The sequence below is a fragment of the Stegodyphus dumicola genome, chromosome 1 (genome assembly GCF_044657685.1).
Source record: "Stegodyphus dumicola isolate Sdum_Otavi_A_Nest chromosome 1, ASM4465768v1".
NCBI lineage: Eukaryota > Metazoa > Arthropoda > Arachnida > Araneae > Eresidae > Stegodyphus > Stegodyphus dumicola.
The window spans coordinates 251,958,359-251,985,379 of NC_140768.1; the positions used below are offsets into that span (position 1 = coordinate 251,958,359).

At 33.5% G+C, this 27,021-nt stretch overlaps 1 protein-coding gene across 1 annotated transcript in view; it reads left to right on the forward strand.

Moving 5' to 3' along the window:
- The window catches only part of LOC118189644 (tachykinin-like peptides receptor 99D), a 386,548-nt gene that overhangs the window by 271,937 nt on the left and 87,590 nt on the right, over positions 1 to 27,021 (forward strand). The window contains exon 3 of the mRNA XM_085827305.1: positions 5,190 to 5,340. Coding sequence (XP_085683431.1) covers positions 5,190 to 5,340 — 151 coding nt within the window. The remainder of the gene's footprint in view (positions 1 to 5,189; positions 5,341 to 27,021) is intronic.

The following is a 27,021-nucleotide window of genomic DNA, read 5'->3' on the forward strand; positions in this document are numbered from 1 at the left end:
TAGCTGACCAAGCAAGCAATTATATCACGAGAGCAAGCATGGGGGAGGGCAATAAACCCATATAATATAGGCATATATAATGAAAACAATAATGATAATGTAGATGTTACATAAAAATGTCAGATACATGTTGAAGTTTTCACAGATCATATTATTGTTGAACGAAATAAAATGAAACAGCGCATAATGATAGGCATACAAACATCTGCTCACTCCACAATTAGAAGATAGATGGTAGAAAATCTCTTTATCACTGAGACAAGCAAAAAAAAAAAAAAAAAAAAAAAATAGCAGATTATTTATGCATGTATACAGAGATAAATATTCACGTATTACGTGACTACAAATTGTAGATTTTAAATTTATAATCAACTTTACATCCTCTTGAAGTTTTATCAAAAATTTGACGACAATTATATTTCTGTAATCTCAACAGCTATATACATGCATAGACACAGAGACAATCTCAGGCATTTTTTACTTCTCTTCGTATTACCTATAGAAATTTTGCTTTATTTTGATGGTTTGTGTTAACAATTTTTATATTCTTCCAAAATAAACAAAGGACCGACTAACTTGCCAGCCCGGTTAACCTACATCGTTTTAACCCTGAATGTACTGTTTATATAGCTGGACATAAACGTTCACGTAGTTATGTATATTAAATCAGAATTTAAAACGTTCAAGTATACACTTAAAAACAGAAAGAAGAATGCTTTTGTTTGCATCACTTTTGTATTTCTATAGAATTTAGCAGGAAACAGAAAATTAATAGTTGTACCCGTATTTTATTTTTAAACTCTCTTCGTTATATTTCCTGGAAAAATTTTGTTTAATTTTGAAGGTTTGGGAAAGTAATTTGTCAATTGTTCGTGCAATAAGCGAACTTAAATATATTTTAGACGAGACCCAATTAAGGGGTGTTGGAAGCAAAACATCTTCAAAAATGGCCATTTGGGATTTCTGCATTCTCAAATTGCCTACACGTTTAGCTTTCTAAAAATACCATACTTTAACCTCTATGAAAATTAGAACTGTAAAAGGTCTAGTTTTAATTTATCATCGAATGCTTTGATAAATGAGGGTTTTTACATAAAACTGTGTTTTTCTCCAAATGTGATTTTTTATACTCGACGTACCTTTTCCTAACATTTACTGAAATGAGCTTTTTGTGACAAACTATAAAAAAAAAAAAAATTCACAAACATTTTGTGAAAAGAGTGATAAATTTTACTGTGCCTAACGCAATATTCTATAAATTACTCTTAAATCTCAAATTGTTTCAAAAGCACACTTCAATATAATCAGACAGATGTAATTTAATTACACCAAAAAATTCAAACGTGTATTTACAGTAGATTTTGACATAACGTACATCGAAAATGGCCAATTTAACGCTTTCGGTATAGCGAGTTCTGACTTTCCTTTAAGCAATTAATCTGAACCTGTTTAATCGGGAGTTGACTGCATTTTAAAACTGTTTATTTTACGTAATCGTCTGACTAGAATTGCTGTCTCTCAAAGCTCCTGAGTTTAATTTCCCCAGGAGATCTTTCGTTCCATCCGCCGAATTCAATCCAGCTTATCATGGAGGAGAGGAATGACTCTGGAACGTTTTCTACCTCTTTTCGAGTTGATCGACTTTGCAAAGGAGTTAATGTCGGCCCCATAATGCTGTGCATTTCCAGTAACGCTGCCTTCCATAAAGATGACAAGGAGCCCTTCTTCCAGGTCAAAATTTCAACAAAATCTGCCTCGCTCAGTGTAGCTTATCTTGGAGCTTTGTGATGGAGGAGGGCTTGAATGTTTCCATTGAAGTTATTGGTGTTTATGATGTTGGCCCAAAATAATGCCGTCATATCATATGATTATCTATGATAGAAAATCATCCTTTCCGCAGCATTATTATTGCATAGACTGCTTAGATGTAATCAATCACACGACATACTCCTTTCAGTTTCGTAAGACAACCGTTAATAAAAGTAAATACTCATAAGGGAGTCGAAAAGAAAAGAAAAATAAAATTAAAGATTGCTAAAGAACACAAAAGATACAAATTTATTCAATGAAAAGCATAATGCTTTTTTTATACTTCATATACAATATCTATTTCTGGAATACATATGCATGTATGCATGGATTCTGACTTCAGAATACTGAGAATTACTATTGTTCTGTTACGGTAATGTCGAAGATTTCATTCATCTAATGTTAGTAACATTATGTATAATTTTCGCTTTAATATTAAGAATAATTACTGCTCTCTTTGCTGTTGAGTATAATTTTTAATCCTTATATCTTTATCTCTGGAACTGAAGTACTTGCTTTAAAATCATCCATATAATGTAAACCCTAATTTAGGCTCTTGAAGTTGTGCTCCTCATTTTCTAAAATATCATAATTATTATTTCTGACAATACAATTTTCGTAACCCAAAAAATATGAAAATATATCTCCGTCGACTCTCGATTATGCGGAGTAATATCGGAGCAAGCTCCAATTCACATTTAATCTGAAAACTGTAAGGAGAAAAAACGAATAACTCATGTTGTAGTTAATGCGAATATACTCCTAACAATTTACCTGTATTTTCAAGTATTTTAATCTGGAGAATATGTTACATTGTTCTATAAATTAAATTTGAATTCAAAACCTAGGGAACACATTTTAAATAACGGAGTAGAAGAACGTATTTCATTCACAAATGAAGAAAGTAATTTGTAAATGGTATTAAAAAACAGAATTCAGCAATGCGATTAAGATCAAATTCTCGTAAAAAGTAAAAAGTAAAATAAAATAAAATTATAATTATTTTTTACAAAGTTTTTGCGATCTGTTTTACTTTGAACTAATAGTTTACTATAATATTTTTCACTATTCCGCAATTAACTGTTTTAACACAAGGTTCAGTTAATCCTTAACTCGGCTAATTCACCTCCGGTTGGTCTAGAGAAGACTGCCTGTCTGTATGTCTGTATATCTAAAATAACAAAAAATAAATAAAAATTCGCACTTTTAATTCGCAATAGACCGTTAACTCTCTAGTGTAATTTTAAGATTACCCCTTTTTATACTTTGTAAACTGTTAAGTCAACCAACTGCTATCGAAACATTCAATAACCATTGAAAGGGGTTAAACCCAAAATGCTTTCCTTTTTAACAAACTTTCATTCTGAAATAAGCCATCTTTCGTTTCTACTATTCTTAATAGGCGGCTTGTTTCATCTGTCTTCAATTTGTATTTTTAATAATGTAACTGTACCAGTATAGTTTTTAAGGAAAGTCCCATTTCCTGTGGCAAAGTTGTGTTGACTTGAACAAAAATGTGTGCCAACTATAAAGAAAAGCGAATATTTTTATTTCGGCCACTATTGCAACTTATTGATTCTGCATTTATAACGTGTCATCAAGACTTAAAGCATTTTTCTAGTGTGCAATACTATCTATCTTTAACGATATTCCAAACTATTGCATCATTCTATCTTACAGATATATTACAGATATATTATATCTATATTATATATATAAATCTGTACAGATATAATATATATATATATATATATATATATATTAAATAGTAGATAATTATATCCTAACAAAAGCCGCTACCTGAATGTTTCAGGAAAATGAAAGGATAATCTCAAATATTTTAGTGGCTTTTGTTAGGATTTAAGTTATCTACTATTTGAATTAATTTTAAAACTAGCAACTCATAGCGCTATTTTTGTGTATAATTTGTTCTTTGAGTTTTTTAAAAGACACTTTATATTGATGTTTTGAATATATATGTAAAATATAAAAAAAAAAAAAAAATACGATGGCTTTGCTCTTTGCGAACCAGCAACCTTTAATTAATTTTCTGCAATTCAGGATCTTCCCCTAAACCAGTACCTTCTAGAACATTCGCACCTATTACATAACCTTCTCATATAAATGCTGCGTCATAAGTTTTTCTACATTTTTCTAGAAGCTACTCTGTTACATAACTTTTCATATAAATGCTGCGTCGTAAGTTCTCCTAAACAGATGCCTTCTCTCCTTCGTCCTGCTAACGCTTCCGCTATGCTCCTGTTTCTTTGTTAGAACGTTATGACGTATTAAAGTTTAAAGTCAGTCGTATTTAATAGTTCAATTACTGAATAAGTTATATGATTAACTTCATCTGGAAAAGTCATCTGCTATAAATTAAAATAAAGATATGCTTGCTGTTAAAAGTGAAAAGTCCTGAGTCGTTATTTTTCTCCGTACTTCAATCATCGAAGCTTCGTCAACCATCTGCCAGAACGTGAAATGGAATAGCCTCACCATTCGCCCACGATGTGCTGGAATAACTGAAATCATTACACATATATATATATCTGTATTAGAAATACATAACTCAGCTCTATAATTCAGTTTAGTAATAGGCATTTAATTCGCTCATTTTTCAATTTGGTTACATCTTTCTCTATAGTTACACCTTTCTCGAAACTGTGTCATACCTGAAACCTAATTCCACGTAATACATTATTCATAAACATTCATAAACACATTATCAAGTGATTTTTGTGATTCTTCACCGCATCTTCTACTACATAATAGATATTTTCAGAGATCATCTAACCTGAATCCACTCGTGACTGCAAAATAATGTCTTCCTTAGCCAAGCGTTCGTCTCATACCAAATTACTGCAAGGAACTAAATTATATCATCACACACATACACACACATATATATAAGTTTGAGAAATAAAGAAAATTTAGTCAATTAATGGTTTTGCAAATCAGAAATGGTGGAAATAAGAATTGTTGCAAAATTATAAAATGAATATACCTTAGCAATATTGTGAGCAGGAAATGTTTTTCAGTCCTACTGCAATTTTATCCAAATTAATTATATATATATGGGGGATGGGAGTGTAATTCATGCACCAAAATTGCACACGTAAGTTAAAAATGTGCACTATTTTGGAACTATAAACTCTAGATGTTTTACATTTTACGTTGCATAAATTAAAATAATAACGCATTCTTCTTACATTTTAGTAATTTTTTATATTTTCATTTAGAGCATATTAGATTAAGTTTTAAAAGCTATTGTTTATATATTCAGTTGAACCAAATTATTTATATATTCGGTGTTATCTTCAATGTCCAATGCGTAAACAATACGTGAAAGTCTTCTAATACACTTCCATTTCCTCTTTTAGCTACAACGTCGTGATCCTGGTAGTCACATATGTGCTGCCCATTACATCAATGACTTTCACTTATTTCCGAGTGGGACGTGAGCTGTGGGGCAGTCAGAGTATTGGGGAGTGCACCCAGAAGCAAATCGAGAGCGTCAAGTCAAAGAGGAAGGTAAATATCGTGTCTTACTTCTAGATTTCTCCTGTTATTAAAGATACTTCCTTCATATTGTGAACCTGCCTTCTGCAGTCCTTTGCTTAAACCTAAGTAAACTATGCCGTGATTTGAAGCAAAGCACTACTCATCACGAAACATTATGCATTGGCATTAGAATTTGTAATAGTTTCTAACCGCGAGAACTTCGAAATCTGAACAGTTTCTGTTTACACATGCATACAATGATTGAATATGTATAGTCAGCAACTGCTTAAGATTGTGTCTTATCTTTACACGCATGCGGATTTACATAAGATCGCTGTATACCATTATTAATATTGGAAATAATTATTGCTAGAGTGAATATGCCGAATTACTGAATTTCTAGTTTTTTCTTTTTTTAGCAATTTGCATTCAATAAAACATTTCTTTGATTCTATAAGATATGCATACTTAAAGTTTCTTTCTTGTTTGAGAAAATGAACCTAAAATTAAATCATATTTGGACACAATTTGTTTAATGCTAGCTCATATATTTATGGTTATCAAGATGAGATTTTTGTAAATGTATTTAGTCAAGGATTTACATATTTTATCTCAAATATATCTTTAACTCATCTAAAATCTATTTGCTGTTGTTGTGACTAATCTCATATGGCTGATATCAGAACAACCCCACGATATTCATCGCGGCAAGGAGTACAAGATATGCCTGCTGTTGGCAAAAGCCCTGGACAGCATATAGGTGACAGTACGATTTTGCTCAGTTTCACCCTAGTTTTGATGGGAAAACCCCGAGGAGTGAGTTTGAGTATCTTCCACCCCTCTTCACCTACCACCAGTCCCCACGAGAAGACTTCAAGCTCGCCATATATATTGTAGTGCCCCCCATGCCGTAAAGACAATATACATTTACAAACATCCATGCCTCTCCAGGATTCGAACTCGGACCCTTCAGTACGGTAGTCAGAGTCACTAACCACTATCGCGTTCGGGCGGTATCTAAAACCTAATGAGTGCTATTTTATTCATAATAAATACTTCGAAATGAATCATTTTTCTGCTTTAACAGATATCAATTTTTATTCATAAAATTACTGATATTTCAGTAAGGTAACAGTAAGGCGTTAAAAAAATTCCCAAACTCACAATAATTCTTTTTATAGTAGCATTCTGACATACTATAAAATAATGAAATAATAAAGCTTTACTTGTAAGTTTTTATCAGAATTTTAACCAAGGGTTAAAATTCAATATTCAGTAATCTTTTAAAACACATCTTTTTTCAGAGTTTCAAAAATCAATATTCTAAATAATTTTCATCCCATTTGTAAAGAACCAGTAGTTTTTAATTCACTCAATACTGTAGCTGCAAAATATGATCTCTGCATTAGATATATCCGAATACCAATCTAGACCTCTTTAAAACAAGTCTTAACAGTCCGGCAGTATGTTTACTAATTGCCAAACGTCATAAGTTTCATTACTTAAAAAATCTGATACAGAAGATTTTCGTATGTTTTTAGAGAATCCATATCTATTAATCTAAAGACTTACTAGTAATTAAGCATCCCTATCCTCTACACACTGTTATTTCGAATTCCGGGTAATAAGATGCCATGCTGCAAGTCATTTCTGTAGTTTTCTCACGTCTTATGCAAATACGAACCTGCTTAAATTTCTTCCACAACAATATCATTCTATACAGGCAAATAATTCATGCCCGCTTTGTCTAAATAAATAAGCAGTTCTAATCTCTAAAAGCCCACAAACGGCCGCGCGGTAAAGTAGGTGAACACTGATAGTTTGTTCCGAATCCGGGGTAACGGGCTGGCTGCACAGGGGTTTTTCCGTTGATTTCCCCAGGTTAAACGTATATATGTGCCATTTTTTCTAAAAAAAGTATGATTTCAAAGATATACCATCTTTCTTCTCTTAAGCAGATAGCCGTGGGGTGCTTTGCCGTTATTAGATGAACCAAATTAAAAACCTAATCTCCCAAATGTAATATCAGGTTATAAAAATATTAACAGAGTCAGACTCAATTATCGACGCGGTCACACTTGATGTTTACAGATTTCCTGCTCCAAAAATGTAATGAGAAAAATTCGTTTTTCTTTTGAATTCTTTCACATACCCATCCTATCTACTTTGCTTAAAATAAAAAAAAATCATTTAATACTACTTAATTAATTAACTCTGATCTTAAACGCAGAAACTCCATTAAAATTCACCTCAAAGCAAACAATTTAGAAATTTAGATCATTCAAGTATATTTTTAAAACAGCCAAAGTATTCAAATTCATATGTGTAAGTGTCAACTATTCAGACAAATTAGTTAAAAATTCTTGAAAGAATGCTGGACGTAGGGGTCAGGCTAAGTTATCAATTGTTATAGGCATACGTGATACATGAACTAATACGTTATGATAATACTTAAAATACATTTCAAGCATCACCTACTCTGTCGTGTACTAATTAACTCTGAATTTGAATGATATAGCAAATATATCAAATCAAAATAGCAAATGCATTTATGTATCCATATTCAGAGTTTCTTCGAACAGAAATCAAAGTGTTCTCATGCTCTGTGAATTCATTATCGAATCGGAACACTTTTAGCCCAAAGCTCAGAAGGGTAATTAAATTCGTTTTGGCATTTTGCCTCGAAAATTTTAAAATCCTGTATCACTTTTCAAATTGTTGCCAGCAAATATTATTCCCCTGAATTAGATTTAAGGAAATTAAATAATGAAGAATCTACATAAATGTATATATGTTTCTCGCATTGTGATAAAGCAATGGTACTTAGAGCCATCCAATTTTGAATAACGCACGGCTCCATCCGAATATGGGCATCTGGAAGTTCAAATTTGGAATTTGGAAATTGTTTTATTATCTATTTCATATTTTGTAAAGCATTTATGAGTTTTTGGTTAAGAAATTCAACGAGAAATGGCAGCACTGTACAAAAGAAAGCAAAACAAAAAAATTATCTCCAGCGCGCAACACTGTGTATCGTAAATTCTAAATATATGTTCTTTTTAAATTATTTTGCCATACTTATGTTGAAATGAATTTTATGGTTAAAGTGCGAAGAACATCAAACTCTCAGTATTTATGTATCTGAAAGCTTCAAATTTTCTTCTTTATTTATTTATTAGAAATTTATTCATTATCGAGATAAAACTGCATAACAAAATTCATTATGTAACATACTTTTTCTGTTGTTTCTAATTCGGAAAATCTGTTTTATTCCTTTCCATTCATTTTACCTTAAGTACGTAACTCCAATGTTTATTCTATGTGATCGATATCTGATATGCTTTCATTGCTCAAAAAGTGAATATTTAAGTCACGCTTTCTAAAATTTGGATTTAAAAATTTGGATTCCAAATACGACGCTTTTGATGCGAGATATAACTTATTCCTCTTAAAATCTGTATTGAATAATATTTTTTAACTCTAGTAAACTTAGTACTTTTTAAGTTGAATAACTTTACGAAAATAAATTATTAATATCATTAATCAATCTGAAAACTGTTTTTATTTTTATATGAAAAATGTTTCACAGATTCGTTAATCTTCTTAAAAAATAAAATGGGTTTTGAATAATTTAAATGTGTTTTTGAATAATTTCGGCAGAAGATTGCTGTAAATCACAGTTAACAGCTCAAAATTATTTAACAGCGAAGAATTTATGTGTTTTGTTTTCAGCTATATAAAATATGCTTTTTAATGTAAAGTTCTTAAACCCTGTCTGGCTTGAATTGTATGTTGCAAGCTACAGTTGCAGGGGATACCATAATTTACTCAAAAGGTGGCATCAAAATGAGACATCACTGTGACACAAGGTGGCATCAAATATCTGGAGCTTGCAGAGCCATTAGGAATTTTTTTGGAAGCAGGAGAAGTAAAAAATGAGCAACGCCTTCCGCTGGAATCAAACCACGGGCCTCTGGAATACACGCCCGGCGTGCTGACCACTACACTACGAAGAAGGTGGGAAAAATACGTAATATACCCCCCCTTTTAAAGGGAGACTGGAGTTTAGTGGACCCAGTCGCCAAATCCTGGGTGTGGAGGATCATCATCCACCACCCTTTTAGTTCGGGCGCCAGTGTAGGGACATTAGGATTTTTTTTTTTTTTTTTTTTTTTTTTAAGCAGGAGAAGTGAAAAATGAGCAACGCCTTCCCCGGGAATCGAATCACGGACCTCTGGAATACGCGCCCAGCATGTTGGCCACTACATTATGAAGGCATGCTACGAACGCGAGAGAAATACCTTATAATCTAAACAGCAAATGTTATTTATAAACGGGAAAAAATCTTTTATTCTTAAAAATTTATATTTTTTTTTTTTTGTGCAATATTTCAGGGAAAATGTTGCCACTAAACGTTTTGACGTGATTTTATGAAATCTTCAAATAATGGCACTTCAAAGATAATTTACTTCAAAGTTTATAAAAATAAGTTCAAAACCTGACTTATAAAAAAATGCTTAGCATGCAAAGGAAATGAAAGAATGAAGGTTAAATTAATAGGTTTCTTAGAAATGGAAGAATAAAAGTTCTTATTGCGTGTTAAAAACATTTTTAATTCTCTCTCAGTCGCTCGAAACAGGAGACTTTAGACAGAAATAACCATTCTTAAGTAATCGAATAACCGATAGTCAGTCAATTCGCATAAGAGAAACCATGATAACATGGAGAGCAAGCACGATGACCAGGAGTATAAATATTTTCGCATAAATTTGCGTAAAACTTATTGAAGTAATTCGAAGTTTTCACAGCTATAATATATTTTAATAATAAAATTGTGCTGCTTCACTCAAATTTTCGTGATTATTAGCCCAATGTTGTGGTTAGCACAGAACAGCTATTAGTCTCTAAAGAGCTATTAGTCGGCATTTTGCGTCGAATCTCTTTATATGTCCGTTTCACTTTTCAGATTGTTGCCTCTTAATTTTATAGTCCGCATTATATTTACAGAAATTAAATAATGAGGAATCTGCAAGAATGCATGCATGTTTCTCGTATTGGAAAAAAAAAACAGCTGTACTAGAGCCATCAAATTTTGGATAACATAGTTCTCCACCCGAATATGGTCAACTGGAAGCCAGAATCTCAAATTTCGAATTTGTTTTATTATATAATTCATATTTTTTAAAGTGTAACGAATTTTCGATGAAGAAACTCAATGACTTCAAAGCGAGCAGTGGCATTTAAGTATGGAATACACAGTATGGAATAAAATAATTTTTGTATGCTTAAATGAAGAAAACGCCCTTTTGAGCGTAATATAAAATCTAAAAACTTTCAAACATTTTTTTCTTTTTTTAATATTTTAAAATAATATATACATTCTTATGAATTTTAAGTTGATGACAATTCTTAAAGTTTGCATATAAAGAACAGTAACATTTTTGTTAAATTATATATAACTCAAAACGAAAAATAGTTTTCAAAATGTTATTCATAAAAAGTAAGAAAAATATTAGTTAAAAAAAATTGAATTCAGGTGCATTAAGTATAAAATATATGTGCCAATTTGCGAAGAAAAAATAAATTTCTGTGTAGTTGCAAATATAAACTATTTCAGGCATTTTTTTCTATTTCAAGATGCAATGAGTGAATACCATTTTCCCTGGTGTTTTCTTTTTCACATGAGCTTAATAGCTTTGATGCCCAGTTAACTAAGAATTATGGATCATAATATAGAACCTGCTAGGAAGAATGCCGATGAACCCATAATTTAGCCCTTTACCTGGATGCTGTAGATGATAGAATTTACGATATCACCGCCGTTTTGGTCATTAAAAACGATTTCCTTTTCCGCGGAAATTCCTTTTCGTCACGAAAAACTATTCTGAAGAATGTCTTAAAAACTCGGAGCTATTCTTTTGCAATTAACTTTAATTATTCGAACAAATTACGAACAGAAGCTTCCTTTAAGAAACTGCTACTGCCATAAAACCGTCACCTCAGTGGTTGTCTATAAATTACCACATTATATGGTGATATTAGGTGCCTGATGGACCTCTAATATACTGTTAACTCTTTAATTTCCGACCAGAGAATTTCCCCGTTACTTAAAGTTATTAAAGAATAAAGAAAATGAGATAAGAGTGTCTTTATAGTGAAAAAAAAAATCTCCTACTCTAAGATCATTTTAATAAAGCATAATTAGAACATTCTTGTACTTAATGAGGTATAAAAAAATTCTCGAATTTAAAAAAGAATGCACTTAAGAAATAACACTATTAAAATAATTTGACTTTCACTGACAAGCCTAAAACTATGTTTCTAAATCTTACTTCCATACTAATGTTTCGTCAGATCGTTAGGGAGATTATATTTTTTATTTCCTCTTAATGTAAATTCTTAATTAGGGTTTTCGACTTAAAATATATATAAAAATAATCTGAAAGGTTTCAGATTTTATGTTACACCTAAGCACGCTTTTTTAACGTTTTGGTTTTACCTTTATTTATTAAACATTAGGTCTTCTCACTTTAACCAATTAAAATTCAATTCAACAGTTTCAATTCAATTCAATTATAATAAAATATTTTAAAACAACACAAATTTAGAATTCCCGATAGTCAGTCTCGCGCGCTGAAGATAAAAATGTTTTAATCCTTACAGTTCTGCCACTGCTCGCTTTCAAACTGTTGAGTTTTTTAATCAAAAATCCATTAAAATTTTACAAAATAGACAATAAAACAAATTCAGGTTTCCAGGTGTCCAAATCCGGGCGGATCTGTATGCTATTCAAAATTTGATGACTCTAGCTACCATTGTTTCCTCACAATGCAAGAAACATAATACATTCATGTAGTTACTTCATTATTTAGTTTCTTTAATCATAATACAGGGCGATAATATTTGGTGGCAACAATTTCAAAACTGCTTCGACGCGAAATGTCGTTTCGAGACTACTGGACTAACGTCCATTTGAGCTAATAAAATAATACAACTAGGTAACAATATTAATTGTACTACCACGGAAAAGATAAAGTGACAATGATAAAGCAACACACGTCATACAAGTGGGCAAGATTCTATCATAAGCAGACAAATTTGAAAATTCGGCTCGAATATGTTCACCTAGTTACAGAACACTGTTAAGTACGCAGCGTCGAGCACAGATCGAACATTAAATTTTAAATTCAGAAAACATGCTTCTGAGCTGAATGTATGTTCCGTGCACTTTCTGTTCATATGCATGGTAAGGTATCAAAATGGTATAAATTGTTTAAAGATTGTATTAAACCTGGTCCTCTAATACCTATCTCATATTTGAAAATAATTGCTGAATTCAGAATATGTTTTCAAGAAGATCAATTCTTAACAGAGATGCCTGTGATAAATACGTCTTGTGTTGGTAGAAAAACAGATCGTCAAATATTGGAGGAAATCTTGGGTCTGGAAACAAAAGTTTACAGATTGTGCTACATTTTGTCTGAAGAAGAGTAATAATAATAGTGTATAGTGTTCAGGATGCCGAAAGTCAATCAAACCTGGCAAAAAAGTTCTAATTTCTTAACATCGATTGCTGATGAAGATGAAATATAGTATTTGCACAAAAAATGAATGTCATAGTTCTTAGGTTAATTATGAACATTTGAAAAAGTAATAATGACTTTTCAGTACATTTATGATGAATTATGATGAATTTCAGTAAGCAATGATGTTACTTCTATAAAGGACTCTTTAGTTTTTGCATTTCTGTGTTTTGCAAAATCCAGTCTGCTGATAAAGGTCAACATTCCTTGAAGGTGAAGTAGTTCATTTTAGAATTCTAATACTTCATACTGAAGAATCCAGTTGTATTTAATAGTAAATTTTGCCCCAAAAATCAACAAATTTATATACTATATTCTAAAATAATCTTTTACATTATTGTGCGGTGACTACAGCATTAAGAATCGCTTCAAGATTTTCAATTACATGGAAAAATTACATTATCAAATCAAAACACTTTTAAGTAATTGCAAAGACGAGTTCTTGCGTGTGAGAAAGCTTCTGTTTTAGTAAATTCCAAGCAGTAGTAAAATTATTATCCAACACTGGAAGTGACTGTATAATCTTTTTCGCTTCTCCATTTTAATGAAAATTTCAAATATTGCAAATTTTATGCTTCTGAATTTTTTTATTATTTAATTATTATTATTTTAACGCATCAAAAAGACAGTTAATCATTTTTCTAGGCCACGGCCAAATGGGAGAAGTGATTTTGACAATTGTATCTGTACGGTCTGCACTTTCAACCCACAGCTAATGTTTTATATAACATAACTATAAATTGTTTAAAATATCCTAAATACCCTCATTTCTACAATATATGATTATTCCTTACAGTTAGAAGCATTTTCATTAAACACATTTGTCTCAAAATTTCTAGTACATTTTTGGCATTTCTAATGTTATTTTGTAAAAGTCATAAACTGGATTTTTCCAGATCTTCCCTATTAAAAAAAAATCTTCATTTTAATATAGTAGGCAAGCCTACTTAAAGCAACAAATTCAGCAGATACGAAGGCACAGATTGAAGTAAAACTGAAACCTGTACGTATTCGTAGATATAAAATCGGGTCATGCTAACTGAGATACTTGACCAGATTCAAGTGAAAGTGGGCGGAATGCCAGAAATGCACGTATAGTTCGCCGCACTAACTGTACAATTCTACCACAATTTTGAGGAAGAACACATCATAGGACAGCCCGATGGCCTCCCATTCCTCTTCCTTTATCTCTCGTCGCTAGAGAGAACTTTAAGGTTGCTGTGTACTTTGAGTGCTCCCTTGCCGCACAGGTACTATACGCTTAACAGCATAGATGCCTTCTCCAGAATTCGAATACGGTCCGAATGGTACGGCAATAAGCGTTGCTAATTGCTGTACCGGCTCGGCGGTCAGATACCTGGCACAGTATTTTTATTTACGACGATTAAATAGCATATTTACGATGAACAGCTGGCTACTGGTTCACTGTCGAAGCCTCACAGCTGGCGCAAACATTCACGTGTTTAATTCCAGCTCCACGGAGCAAATGCAAGATATTATTTCTTATGGACTGTATTAAGGTTAACTGGCTGCTTGCTATCTTGATTGAAGAGAGCACTCCAAAGGTGCAGTTTAATTTTTTCATTTAGCATTTTAAACATGAACTGTAAATTTACTAATGAACATTAATTATAAAAGGCATACTCAAGACAACCATTAAGTAATTAAATAAAAATTCTTGTGAAGCATACTTCGGTACAGGCAGTGTAAGGGGCACTTATAAGGAGTACCCTAAAGTATTAGGAAGATACTCTCGAGAGATTTGTTGGCGCAGAAAACTGGGTAGGAAATCCTCGAATACTTTCTTATGGATGTTTGTTATCAAATTAGAACGGATATTTTTATTTGTCTCAGACGTAATTCGGTCGCCCTCCTGTAGTCATCGCGGACAACATTAGCTGTAATGAGATGGTTAAATAAATGTTCGACTGTTATTCGCTTTTCCCTACGAATTCATTAAATTGCAAGTGTCTGGCAGCTTAGAACAACAATAAAAATAATAGGTTTAGGATCCCTTGAGGAATTAAAAATCCTAAATATTTTGGAAAACTAAAGATGTAGAATTATTTGCTCTTCTGGTTACTTTCCATCTGAAAATTCATAAATCATAAAACTGCTTTTTAATGATTTGAATTAGGTGAAAAAACGTATAACACTATTTTAGTTGTTAAATAATGCAATAATGAATGTTTAGCAACATACAAATATTTTATTATTATTTGGTAAATAAATACAAGTGCTTTACATGTGTACTATAATATATTTGTTCGAAATAATAGATTTGTTGTTTTATCACGTAATTACTAAGCAGTCATAAAAATCCTTCTAATTAGCATTTATTTCGGCTTTTTCTATTAGCTACAGCGATATTCAGGTTTGTTTACATTATGCAGAGTTTCTTAAATTATTAGCAGGGTTATCTTCTAGCATTTACTTCGGCTTCCATTCTATGCCACACTTCATCACGGTATTAGCTGGAAACGGGTGGTGGGCTAGTCTCACAGCAATCCATGACCATTTCAATGGGTGACAGCTCTGGTGACCCTGCAGGTCAGGGCAGCAATCGAATACCCTGAGTATCGAAGAAAGTCAGAACACGATATACAACATTATCTTGTTGAAACATGTCGTTTGTGGGCTTGCAGGATAAGGCACAGCCAATGGACGAAAGATGTCAGAAATGTACCGATCAGCGTTCAAATTACCATCTATCCGAACACTAGAGATGTGTGTGTCGTGTAACCAATAGCTGCCCAAACCATCAAACCAGGTGCAAGGCCCCTATGTCGATATCGAATGTAAGCAGGCGACTTGCGGTCTCCTCGGACACTCCATACACGTATACGGCCATCAGAATACTGCACGTAGAACCGGGACTCGTTTGAAAAGGCAACATTGTGCCACTCCTGTACCCAGCTTTGTCGTTTGGCGCACCAGAGCCGCCATCTCTCTCTATGCTGCATTGCGAAGTAATGGTCATTCTGCTGATAGTGCACGCTGCTGGAAACGTCGACACATCTTACGAGCTCATACTGAGCATGCTCCAAACATGCCCATTTCCTGACTAATGGTCCGTGATGTGGTCGTACGGTTTTTCAAGCCAGACCTCACATTATATCTGTCATCTCTGGCGTGAGTAATGAGAGGACGTTGAGATTCTGCATGCCGTTCAGTATGACTCTCAGCAATCCACTTATTCCATGTTCACATGACAGTGGTTGGATGTCGACCAGTGCGATCGCCGATATCACGGAACGATAATCTACACTTTCGATAGGCAACGATCTTGCCTCTATCGAATTTTGAAACTTGCTCGTAAGCATTTCCTCTTCTTATCCTAGTCATAACACGATATTCTGAGCAAACTCCAACCTTACAGAGCACTTTTCGAATGAGAAATCCACTACACAACTTTTCTTATGCAGTGCTTCAGATGTGCTTTCTCCCTCCTGCGTCATTTTAAATGCGCTGAAATACTAATCATTTTCGTATCTTATCTTTTTTTTTCCTTTCACGTGATTTTTGACGTTCGTCAGATTATTCCTTCCCGGTGTTGCAATTTTAATGGCAGCCATGTATATCTAACGTAAATTGAGAAAGTTACTATTTAGAAGTTACTATTTAGAGTTTATTATTGAATTACTACTTAGAACAGCAAATTCTTAAAAAATAATTTAGATAATTTTAATAACTAAAGACCATGATATTTTAAACGAAATATTATTTCTTGTTTATAGTATGATTAACTTTATTTTTTTTTAATTTACATTATTTTTACAATCTAAGCTGCTTTATCTTTTGATTTTTGTTTCGAAAGTTCTAATTATCATGCAATTCTAATTTTTATTATTGTATATATATTGCGTATATAAGTAATAAGTAAGTATCACTATTTCCATCTTCGCTGAATGCAATTTCCCTTCCTCAAGCACATAATTTTATCAGGAAGTTTACAAAGACCAACAGATTAAAAATAGGTAATGTTTTTAAAGGGCATTCGGCTAAGAACGTATGCCTGAAATAAACAGAGCAAAAGAAACCGTCATTTCTTTTCCTTTACTTATCTTAAATATTTTTCCTTTATAGTCATTGAGATGGTGTATGGGAACAAGAAACAGTGTACGACATTTGTTCAAACTTTGCCATTATGAGCGGAAACCTAAAGGCATATAGAGCTTAATGCAGTCAAGACAACGGCTTTTATGCGCTCAATAAACTTTCTGCTTCCAGAATTAAGAAAGGAATGTCTGGAGAATTCAGAAAGTAGATTCTTTTTTCCAAGTATGTATGTGATCCGAAGTATAAAACATCTGGAAAATCTAAAAACATCGACTTTAAAGACACGTTTAAGCTTTTCTATCTGTGGAAAGAAAGTCATAAAAACTTTTGAGATTTTGAAATAGGATTTTTAAAGCAATATGTGTTGAATATAATGTGAAAAAAATTTAATATAAAATTATATTACATTTTGTTCCTTAGCATGTGTATAACATCTTCGATAATTCAAAAATAAAGCGATTTATTTTATACATTCGTTACTCTTTCTGAGGTAGAATAGAAAGAGAGGTGTCTCATAAAATATGGTTAATTATATAATTGTCTTACTATTGTGAATATATTTACCATTGTGTACTGTGATGATGTATATTTTAATGAATATTTTATTGAATAGGTACTGAATATTTTGATGAATATTTTACAGCCTTTTATATTTTTGTGAAGTACACAATTATAAAATTTTGGGCTTACACTGTAGGATCGGTGCAACTATCAAGAGTATACTTAGATCAATAAAGACGTTTACTTAAGTATTCATATATCAAACTGACATATATCAGATAAAAATCTTTATTATAAGTTATTTTAAACGTTATTCATGTGTAAAATTTACATATAGTTATCTCATAAATTCGGTTAGCTAAATCATTTATTAACTTGTTACAAGTAAAATTTATCAGATATCCTCCTATGTGCTCAATCATTATTTGTCAAATTTATTCTATCTTTTTCTCTCGGTAGTATTTTTTTATTATGGATGAATTTGGAAATATATTATTAATTTCCCTCGCAATTTAGATTCGTAAATCTGAAGTGAAATTTTAAATCAAAATTTTGTTTTCCGTTAATAAAATTTAATATTATAAGCAAGGCAATAAAATCTTTAAATAGTTTTTAAATAACTAATTATTAAAAGAAATATGCAAGAAATATGCAGTATATTATTTCAAAATTGAAACAATTAACTGTTAAAGTTATCAGGTTCAATGTTTCTTCTTACCTTCTTCGGAAACATACAATGACCTGACTAGAACAGAGAGCTTACTAAAGCTATGTTCACTAATTGTAGTAAGTAGACAGGATACAGACGAAGGGTATACAAAACCCTTTATTTTTTTTCTTTATATACAATGACTTCCGTACTTCGGAATACAATGACCCTCCACTCGGGGTCTAACTTAAAAGATATCAAAATAAAACTAAACTCTAATTTAACTTTAGAATAAGATTGGCCTTATAATAACAGGAAGCGTATGTAGCACAGAGACTGTGAACACTACAATACGTTTAATTTATCAAGAGGATTAAAACCTCTGGCCTGGAAGGCAAAGTAGCAACTGCGTAACTTCTAAGGTAAGCGGCCTGCTTCGAACTCACGGCTTCCTCTCTCCTGCTTGGCAAAAAGGCCATACTTAAATACTTGGCGTTCGCCAGACAACTTTGCATAAACTCCTTCACGCTTATAATTCTGGCCGGAAGTAGAAAATAAGAAGTGATAGTAAAGATTTAAAATAAAATAAACGTTAGTAAAACTTAAGATCCTTACATACTTCCCGCCAGAGTTAATTAGTTTGAAACTGAGGTCTAAAACGACCTTGTTGAAAACTTTTAGCTCTAGAAACTAACGCGAGGCCAAACTTTTACAAACATAACTTAGCTAGAAACTAGAAAATTTTAAAAGAAAGAAATTTGTTACAATAGCAGCTCCCGGAATATACAACAATCTTTTTTCTTTTTCATCTGTACTGCATCAAAACAGGAGCTTTATTCAATTCTGGTTCCTTCCAGAGATCTGGAAGGAAAACTAGTTTAATGAAATGTTACAGAATGACATTGCAAATAACATATAGAATATACTTTTCTTAACATTCTTATTTCATTCATGACTATTTTAATTATCTCTCCCCGTGCTCTCTGACATGTGTTGTAAAAACACCAAACACGAATGTGTTTCTGTCTATGTGTTCAACACTTCCTCCTACAATCAAAACACTAACGTGTTAAAATTCAACATACGAGACCTCTTAACACACCCTAATTTCAACTCTAGACCCTGAGGTACTATTCTGAAAGTGGCTAACTCTAAAGTGTAGCGTCAGAGAGCCTAACTACATCATTCAACCTTTAACACATATTCACCATGATTTAATCTTTACAGTCACACGAATAACAAATTTTTTAACATTATTTTCACTTTTACCATATCACGGTATTTCTAAACATTCAAAATAACAGTTCACATGTATACAAGAACATATCAAGATGCCGTTAATTTTACACATTTGAAAACATACATTAGTAGTACATTGTTAACTTCTATTCTTTTCAAAGCAAGTGCCAATTCTTTCTACATTGAAATAATACTACATTTCAAAAAGTCTTTCAGACTAAAACTTCTTTCTTGTTAGAATGTTTTAAATAAAATTTATACAATAACTTTTTACAATATTTAAGTCTTTATACAACGCTATTATACATCAACTTTAGTTTTACGCGCGAGTAATTGAAAAACATAATAAGAAAATCGGTCATAACTCATTTCTCGCCCTTTTGGCGATAAAGGTAGACCTCGCATGAGGTAAAACTTCTTCAAATCTGCCACTTGCAGTAAGAATGAAAGATTAACTTAAGTTTGTAAAGTAACACAAAATTTTACTTATCTTTGTAATATTCAGACATCCTTTTCTGGGCCCAGTCTTTAAAGGTGCTGCAGACCGTTGCTTGGTTGATCCTCCTTCTTGTACGGGCTCGCCCTTCAGTGCTTTCCTCTGGAAGCTTCCGTTTTTCACCACTACGGCCACCCTTGAACATCTTCCTTCTGTCCTCTGCTTGTGGTCTTGGCCGTTTGAAGGCAGCTGGTCTTGGTGGAACCGGGAAACTTCTGTCGTGATCCTGCTTGGACCTCGTTGTTGGCCGTTCAAATTTTTCTTGTACTTTTTCCTCCGCCGCTGATGGCCCTTCCGCAGTTCGGCGACTTTTGCTGCGGAGAGTTCTGTCGGATGAGTCAATCTTCCGTTTCACAGCCGGGTTATAGTTGCCGTCCTTTCTCCCGGTCTTTTCCACATACGTCGTCCTTCTCCCTTCTTCATTCTGGGGGTGTTCGTGAACTCTGTTTTTTGGACGGTGGAACGGCTTCTTTTTCTTTGTACCTTCAATTTTTCCGCGGGGCAATTTTCTTTTTACTTGCTTCTGTCTCTCATTGGCTTGCCCTTGTACTTGTCGTTTTCCCACCTCTGGAACTTGTACCTGCGGTGTCTGCCGTACCGGATCCTGCAAAAGATCTGAAAAGATTTGCATTTTATTACGGTCATAGAATGGTTTTATCTGGTCAATGTTTGCGGAACAGGTTTCACCATTTCTTGCCTTTAATACTACAACAGCGTGAGTTATTTTTTTTATAACATATGGTCCTTCAAAGCGTGGGAAAAATTTGGCAGTTTTATCTTCTGGTGCTGAAGAAAGTGAATGCTTAATTTTTAAAACTTCATCCCCTACTTTATAAGTTACTCCCCGTCGTTTCAAGTCATAATAGAGTTTCTGTTTTCTCTGTGCTACTTCTGTATTCTTTTTTGCTTCTTTTATTAGTTTTTCTATATCACCCATTTTAAATTCTGGGGCTCTTTGTTGCACATAAAATAGTTTATCTAACGGTGTTATAATCTTTCTGCCTAGAAATAACTCAGCAGGAGTTTTTCCCGTTGTATCATGTTTTGCGGTCCTAAGGGCGAAAGCAAATTCATTGACATAGTTATCCCAGCTTTTATGAAAATTTTTAACATAACTACGGATAATTTTCACTATATTTCTGTTGACCCGTTCCGCTATATTTGATTGCGGCCGATACGGGACCATTTTTAAATGACGTATGCCCAGTTTTTGGCACATGTCTTCAAATATATTACTTACAAATTGAGGACCATTATCCGATATAACTTTTAGGGGCGCCCCGTATTTTAAAATATATTTATTTAAAATAGAATCGGTAACTAATTTCGCGGAGGCTCGTTTTAAGGGAACAATTTCGGTCCATTTACTAAAATGATCAACTATAACAAGGAGATAGCGACTTTTGTTTAACTGACTTTTTGGGAAAGGGCCCAATAAATCGATGCCGATTATTTCATTTGGAAATTCGGATTTAATACTATTTAGAAACCCGGCCGGGCGGAAATTAATATAATTAACGGCTTGACATGTTGGGCAGGACTGGACATACGCCCTTGTTAACTTTTGCAGTTCAGGAAAGTAGACTGCCTCGCGTACGCGTTGAGTAGTTTTTCGAATACCAGCATGAGAAGCTAAAGGGCTGTCATGGAGCTCTTGCAGGATATTTAATCTAAGACTAGCTGGGATAACAGGTCGAAATTCGTTGTTGGAATTCGTAGTTTTTGTATAAAATAATAGACCATCTATTAGTTCGTAATGGGCCGCCCTATTTCTTATCGCCACAATATCTTGGTGGCTAAAATTTTCAGGATCCTTCAAATACTCATAAATACTTCCAAACTCAGGATCCTTACCCAGTTCGGTTATTACAGTTTCTCGGGAATTTATTGTACACGCTGTCAGCATTGCAACTTTTACGGTATTACCCTGTTCGTCTAATTTAATTCGTGACAGGGCATCTGCTACGATATTTTCCTTTCCGGGGGTATGCTTGATTACCAGATTATATTCTTGCAGCTTGAGTGCCCATCTTATTAACCTTGGGGATAAATTTTTTCCAGAGTACAATCTAGTTACCGCCGCATGATCAGAATATACTGTTATCGGCGCCTTTCCAAAATAGACTCGGAACTTTTGCACTGCTAACAGAACTGCAAGTGCCTCTCTCTCGGTCGCGGAATAGTTTCTTTGTGTTTGATTTAAAGTTCGGCTAAAAAATGCTACTGGCTGCTGATTTTGCGAAAGTACCGCTCCTACCGCATAATCCGAAGCATCCGCTGAAATTTCTAAATTTTCATCCTTTTCAGGAAATTTCAACACAGGGGCTTGCGTTAATGCTTGTTTTAATTTTTCGAAAGCACTATTGGCTTCGGCCGTCCACGAGAATCTTGCCTTTTTCCTTTTTAATTTTAACAATGGCTCAGCGATAGCCGCAAAATCTTTTATAAAGGACCTATAATATGAACAAAGTCCTAGAAAAGAAGAGAGCTTCTTTGCCGTGTTTGGAGTCGGATACTTTTGTACAGCGATTATTTTTGATTCATCTGTCTCGATCCCTTTTTGCGATATTTTGTAACCTAAATATTTTAATTCAGGGGCTGCAAATTTGCATTTTTCGACATTAACTTTTAGACCGGCCTCATTTAATAAAGAAAACACCTGTCTTAAATCCTGTACATGTTGGTCTAGATTATCACTAGTAATAATGATATCGTCTAAATAGATAAATGTGGACTTTCCGAGAACAGGTCTTAACACAATGTCCATGCATCGCTGAAATGTTGCTGGGGCGCCTGAAAGGCCAAACGGCATTCGCAAAAATGCATAAGTGCCAGACTTGGTTATAAAAGCAGTCTTAGGCACGTCCTCAGGCCTGATCCCTATTTGAAAATAACCATTCGTTAAGTCTAAAGTTGTCATAAATTTGGTTGATTTTATGTTCCTTAAAATTTCTTCTTACCTTCTTCGGAAACATACAATGACCTGACTAGAACAGAGAGCTTACTAAAGCTATGTTCACTAATTGTAGTAAGTAGACAGGATACAGACGAAGGGTATACAAAACCCTTTATTTTTTTTCTTTATATACAATGACTTCCGTACTTCGGAATACAATGACCCTCCACTCGGGGTCTAACTTAAAAGATATCAAAATAAAACTAAACTCTAATTTAACTTTAGAATAAGATTGGCCTTATAATAACAGGAAGCGTATGTAGCACAGAGACTGTGAACACTACAATACGTTTAATTTATCAAGAGGATTAAAACCTCTGGCCTGGAAGGCAAAGTAGCAACTGCGTAACTTCTAAGGTAAGCGGCCTGCTTCGAACTCACGGCTTCCTCTCTCCTGCTTGGCAAAAAGGCCATACTTAAATACTTGGCGTTCGCCAGACAACTTTGCATAAACTCCTTCACGCTTATAATTCTGGCCGGAAGTAGAAAATAAGAAGTGATAGTAAAGATTTAAAATAAAATAAACGTTAGTAAAACTTAAGATCCTTACAAAGTAATTGATGTTTGTGAAAATTTTATAACCATTTAATGATATCTGAATATCGTTATGAAATACAATGTTATTAATTTTCGTCTTTTATATAAACATTAAATAATGGTATTTACTATTATTATTAAAATTTTTTCTGGCTTGAGGAAGAGAAGGTATGAAATACTGTTCAAATGAACACATAGGTACACAATCCATTGAGAAAGCAATGATTATTATTACAGCCATCTTAAAGCAAGCCTGTGTTCATGTATTAGGCCAACTGTATATGTTTCTAGATTTAGCTAGTATGTTAAATCTGCCGAGGTGATAATGGGACTTTTCAAAAAATGAACTTATGAATGCATTCCAAAAATTACTGAAGCTTTGGAATACATCCACTGCGTAGAATTAACAACAATGTTAAAAGAAACATGTAGAGATGAAGCGATCTGTCAGTACTATTTTTAGAAGCTGTGCTCAATTTCTCTAACTTCTAAAAAGGTTTTACATTTTTTAATCGAAAATCTATTATGCAGATAGATTGCTTTCGTAGCAACTTCATTCAAGTTCTCATATAGAAAACATGCTCTTCACAGCATGCTGTTGTGTAGAGAATTTGTCTGATAGCGTTTTAAAAACTAGGTGAATGATTTTCTGATTTATGGAAATCTTAATTTTATTTGATTCTGAATTATTTATTTTAATGCTTTAATTTTGGGAAAAAACAGATGCTTCTGGGAATATTATTTAGTTTAAAAGAATATTATTTATTTTTCTTTTATTTGCAAATTTTGTACAAGCTTTGATTCATTGTGAAAAGAAGCAGGGAAAGGGAAGCAATTTTTGCTAAGTCATGATTTCGCGCGCTTTGTCCTTTAGAATGTTCTAGAAGGAATTTCATTGTGTAGTTGACCTTAAGACAGGAAGTACGTGACAAAAGGATCAAAGGTTGCTACTTGACTTTCAATGTAAGTCATTCAGGTTTTTGGCGATTGAGGGTCCGGTTGTTGGCTAAGTGAAGAAGGGCGCGCATGCGCGATCACCCTTATTTCCGCATTCAGGGGTTGAAAACGCAAATTTTGCCAAAATGAAGGGGGCGATAATTGAAGCCATAGTGGGAGCCGGCGTTTGTGAAGGAGACGAAGAAAATTCGAGTTTGAATCACTTACTGGGGGCTGAACTGACTTTTGGACGTTACTCTTGAAACTTGCTTGAAAGCGATAGAGAAGATGTAATTTACGAAGAGAGATGTTTCCCGGCGGGGAGCGGCAAATATGCTCCCCGGCCGCGTTTTGGTTAAGAGGTGAGATTGAAGAGGTATGAATATTTGCTGAAAGATTTAAAGACTTACTCACTTACTCTTGGAAAGACTTTTTCGTGTGACACATTTTTCGTGCGAGACTTGGCAAGACTTGCTTGCGGAACTTACTTTGGACGTTACTCTTGAAACTTGCTCTGGGACGGAGTGTTCTAAACGATGTACTTTACGAAGAGAGATGCTCCCCTGCCGCGTTCTCGAGTTTGAATCCCTTCTCGTGCGAGACTTGGCAAGACTTGCTTGCGGAACTTACTTTGGGCGTTACTCTTGAAGCTTGCTCTTGGGATGAGCAAGAACAGGCGAGCCGTAATTGCCTAGAAAGACGTTTCTGGCCGGGAGCTGCAAACATGCTCCCCTGCCGCGTTCTGATTAAAAGGCGAAATTGAACCGGGCGAGTGACTTAAGACTTTCAAGACCAGGCGGATAGCCGTGCTGGGCAGCAGTGCTCCTGTTTCTGTTTACCAGAGTTAAAATAGCTTCGTCGTTATGAAAACCAGTTACCTGCATGTGTGTTTCGCCAATAGTGCCAGGACAGGACGATGTCTTCTGAAACTTCCATTTGTGACCGTAAAAATGAGCCCCGCCGACGTCAACGCTTATTAGGATACGAGTCCTCCACTTCAAGACGTCCTTACCAGATAAGTCTATTTTTTTGTGTTTGAACTTTAAGTAAGGTTTCAACGATTTCCTTGGAATGTAAAATAACAACGTCGAATCTTAATTTAATTCTCAGGCTTTCAATTGTTTCCCTTTCCCCTTCTAAATTACCAAGACAAACCTTAAGGTTTTTATATGAATTAGGATGTAATAATTTAAGTTGTTTGTGTAATCTTCCTTAGAACAGATGTGAATTGCAAATAATATGTTTTCCTTAACCTCTTAGAAATTATAGATCGGGTACCCGTTAAATTAAAAGAGTCATTTAATAGATTTGCAAATCATGAATTTAAATGTAACAAAAGTAAATGACAAATTGAAGAATTCCCCTTAGACTCTCTGATGAGGATAAGATTTTATTTTTATTGTGAGAAATTTGAATAAACTGATATTTAATCTTTAAAACTTATTAAGTATGTTTTTTTATATCTTTATATGTTTTTTCTTTATATCTTTCATATGTTTTCTTATGTTTACGATCCTCTCACGGCGCGGTCCCGGGATGCAATTTTTACAACGCCATGCATTAAAAAATTCACTTATACGATCACTAAAAGTTTGGTAATTAGCAAATTCTTAAGAGTTTATTTTCCTCCCTAAGAGGAAGTAGAAACCTCTCACGGCAAGTAGCTATTCAACACATCCTTTGCTTGTTATGATCTATATTAGTCCGTGATTGTTGCATTCTGTTTCTATTCTACTAATAATTTTACTGTAACCTACAAAATTTGCCGGCTCATTAATAAAACTCACTAATATCACTGTATTAATGTAAATATTCACTATATATTTTCACTTTTTTAGCTCTATTATTTTCATCTTTGATTAGAAATTTCTTTCTGCGGGACTTTGGCAAACTGTTTTAATGTTTATTCGATAAAATGCATGATAAGAGCTTCTCTTTCCACACTGAAAAATTATAGACCCAAGTTTAGCTGTCAAAACTATCAATTATTGTTTCATACACGCACACAGACAAATACTTTTATTTACATATATATGTATAGTTAAATAATTCTCTTGCCCTAATGCTGCAAGAAATGAAATATGAATTTAATAAATACAATATTATAATCTCATATAAAGCAAATTAATATTTCAAATTATGCATATTCAGTTGAAAACAAAATAAATTGATTAACTATTGCTGCGAACTAAGTACATATATATGCAGAAAGAGATAGATTGATATATATATATATTGAAAGAGAAAGTAATTTGCACAAATTTTTAAGAGATAGTCGAAGTGATAATACATGTGATGCACATGTAGACGGCGTAATAGATATTGTGAGCTCTTAGAAGAACCTGTTGGATAAGCACAATGTGCATTTATTACTTGCTGGTTTCTCTATTCAAACATGATACTGAGTAGCATAGTATCATGGGTGTAATCTGATCCCCAGAAGTTTTAAAATATGCACCCACATTTTTTTAAACAATAGAAAAAGAAGGCGAAGCGAGAGACGTGGATTTCTTAAGGAGCAGTAAGCGAGGAAGGGTGATGCATACTAACTGCGGTTATAAATTACAAGCCGGAAAGCTTTGTTTCTATCGTAAGCAGCGATTGGGTTAAAGATTTTGGAGTGCAGAGAAATTGCAGGAAACAAGTGACGTAACATGTTGAAAAGCGACAAAAAATGGGACAAAACGTGTCACTGAAGGAACTGGGGATATGGTTAATTAAAATTTATGAATTTAAAGGCCTATTGGCCGATTGG